At 39.5% G+C, this 1,513-nt stretch overlaps 1 protein-coding gene across 1 annotated transcript; it reads right to left on the bottom strand.

Moving 5' to 3' along the window:
* Positions 1 to 368: 368 nt before the first annotated feature.
* LOC125282305 (olfactory receptor 4C11-like) lies at positions 369 to 1,298 on the bottom strand. Its single transcript, XM_048216864.2, has one exon. The coding sequence runs from the start codon at positions 1,296 to 1,298 to the stop codon at positions 369 to 371; it is 930 nt and encodes a 309-aa protein (XP_048072821.2).
* Positions 1,299 to 1,513: the final 215 nt, after the last annotated feature.

The following is a 1,513-nucleotide window of genomic DNA, read 5'->3' as shown; positions in this document are numbered from 1 at the left end:
AGCAGCAGGATACCTTACTTGAAATGTGCTATAGACGTAATCACAAGTCATGGAGAACAGGCTAATCTTTATTTATGGATGCTCACAGTTTGAACAGTTGTGATTGTATAAATATCTTTCTCCTTATCAAACCAGAGCGTAGACTGAGATTGAGGACTATTTCATAATCAGCAATGTCAGAATTGAGCCCTCAGGAAAAGAAAGAACCAGGCTGGCATTAGGAGGGAAGCTTCTAGTTTGCGGGCAGAGTACAGAAAAAAATAAGGAAATCAGTTGCATTATATTGGAGTCCATTGGGCAAGTCAGTGTATATGTTATCATATTTGAGATCTGTAGAGATTAAGTAGTCAGACAAAGCCTTCAATTCATCATTTGCTTTCTGAGGTAATTTTGATACACCAGAGCTTCCTCATGGCATTTTTCACTTCTGCATTCCTCAATGTGTAGATTAGAGGGTTGAGAAAAGGGGTCCCAACAGTATAAAATACAGTCACCATCTTGTCCATGGGGAAAGTGGTTGGGGGGCGTGCATATATGAATATACATGGGACAAAGGTTAAGATTACTACTATAATGTGAGAAGTGCAAGTAGAGAGAGCTTTTTTCCTCCCTTCTGCACTGTGGTTTCGTAGGGAATGCAAGATGACAAAGTATGAGATCATCAGAATCACTAAACTGCTTAAGCAAATGGCCCCACTGTTAGACACCAACAGTAGGTTGATCACGTATGTGTCCATGCAAGCAAGTTTCAGTAAGGGCTGCAAATCACAGCAGTAATGATCAATTAAATTGGGTCCACAGAAAGGCAATCTCAAGGCCAAGATAATCTGGGCTATAGAATGAATAAAAGACCCTACCCATGCAAGAACAATCAGGATGGTGCAGACCTGCCTTCTCATGATGGTTGGGTAACGTAAAGGCTTACAGATGGCCACATAGCGATCAAGAGCCATGTGGATGAGCACAAAGATCTCCATGCAGCCAAAGAAATGTAGGGCAAAGACTTGAGTCATGCACTCATTGTAAGATATGATTTTTCTTGCAGAGAGCGAATCCACAATTAGTCTAGGGGCTATGGAAGTTGAAAAGCAGGAATCAGCAAGGGACAAATAAAATAGGAAAAAGTACATGGGGCTCCCAAGTGTCTGGCTGGACTTGATGGTCACAATAATAAGCAAATTCCCTACCACGGTTCCCACATAAAAAACGAAGAAGATTACAAATACCATTTTCTGTTTCATAGCATCTTGGGTCAATCCTAACAGTATGAACTCAGTTACGCTTTGATTTTGCTGCATTATTTCAGGCAAAGTGGAGAAAGCACTGGTTAGAAATAATTATTCTGTAAAGAAAGAAATATTATGAAATGAATACTTCATTTGGAAGTCAAATCCATATTCTCGATCATGGACGTGCCACTTACCAGTGTGTCATATCTTACTTTCTCTGTTGTTTTATTCTGAATAAAGTGGAAATCATTATTTTTATTCAGAGTCTATTCATGTAATTGCTT

The sequence above is a fragment of the Ursus arctos genome, unplaced genomic scaffold (genome assembly GCF_023065955.2).
Source record: "Ursus arctos isolate Adak ecotype North America unplaced genomic scaffold, UrsArc2.0 scaffold_23, whole genome shotgun sequence".
Classification (NCBI taxonomy): domain Eukaryota; kingdom Metazoa; phylum Chordata; class Mammalia; order Carnivora; family Ursidae; genus Ursus; species Ursus arctos.
This window is presented reverse-complemented; position numbering and strand designations above follow the sequence as displayed.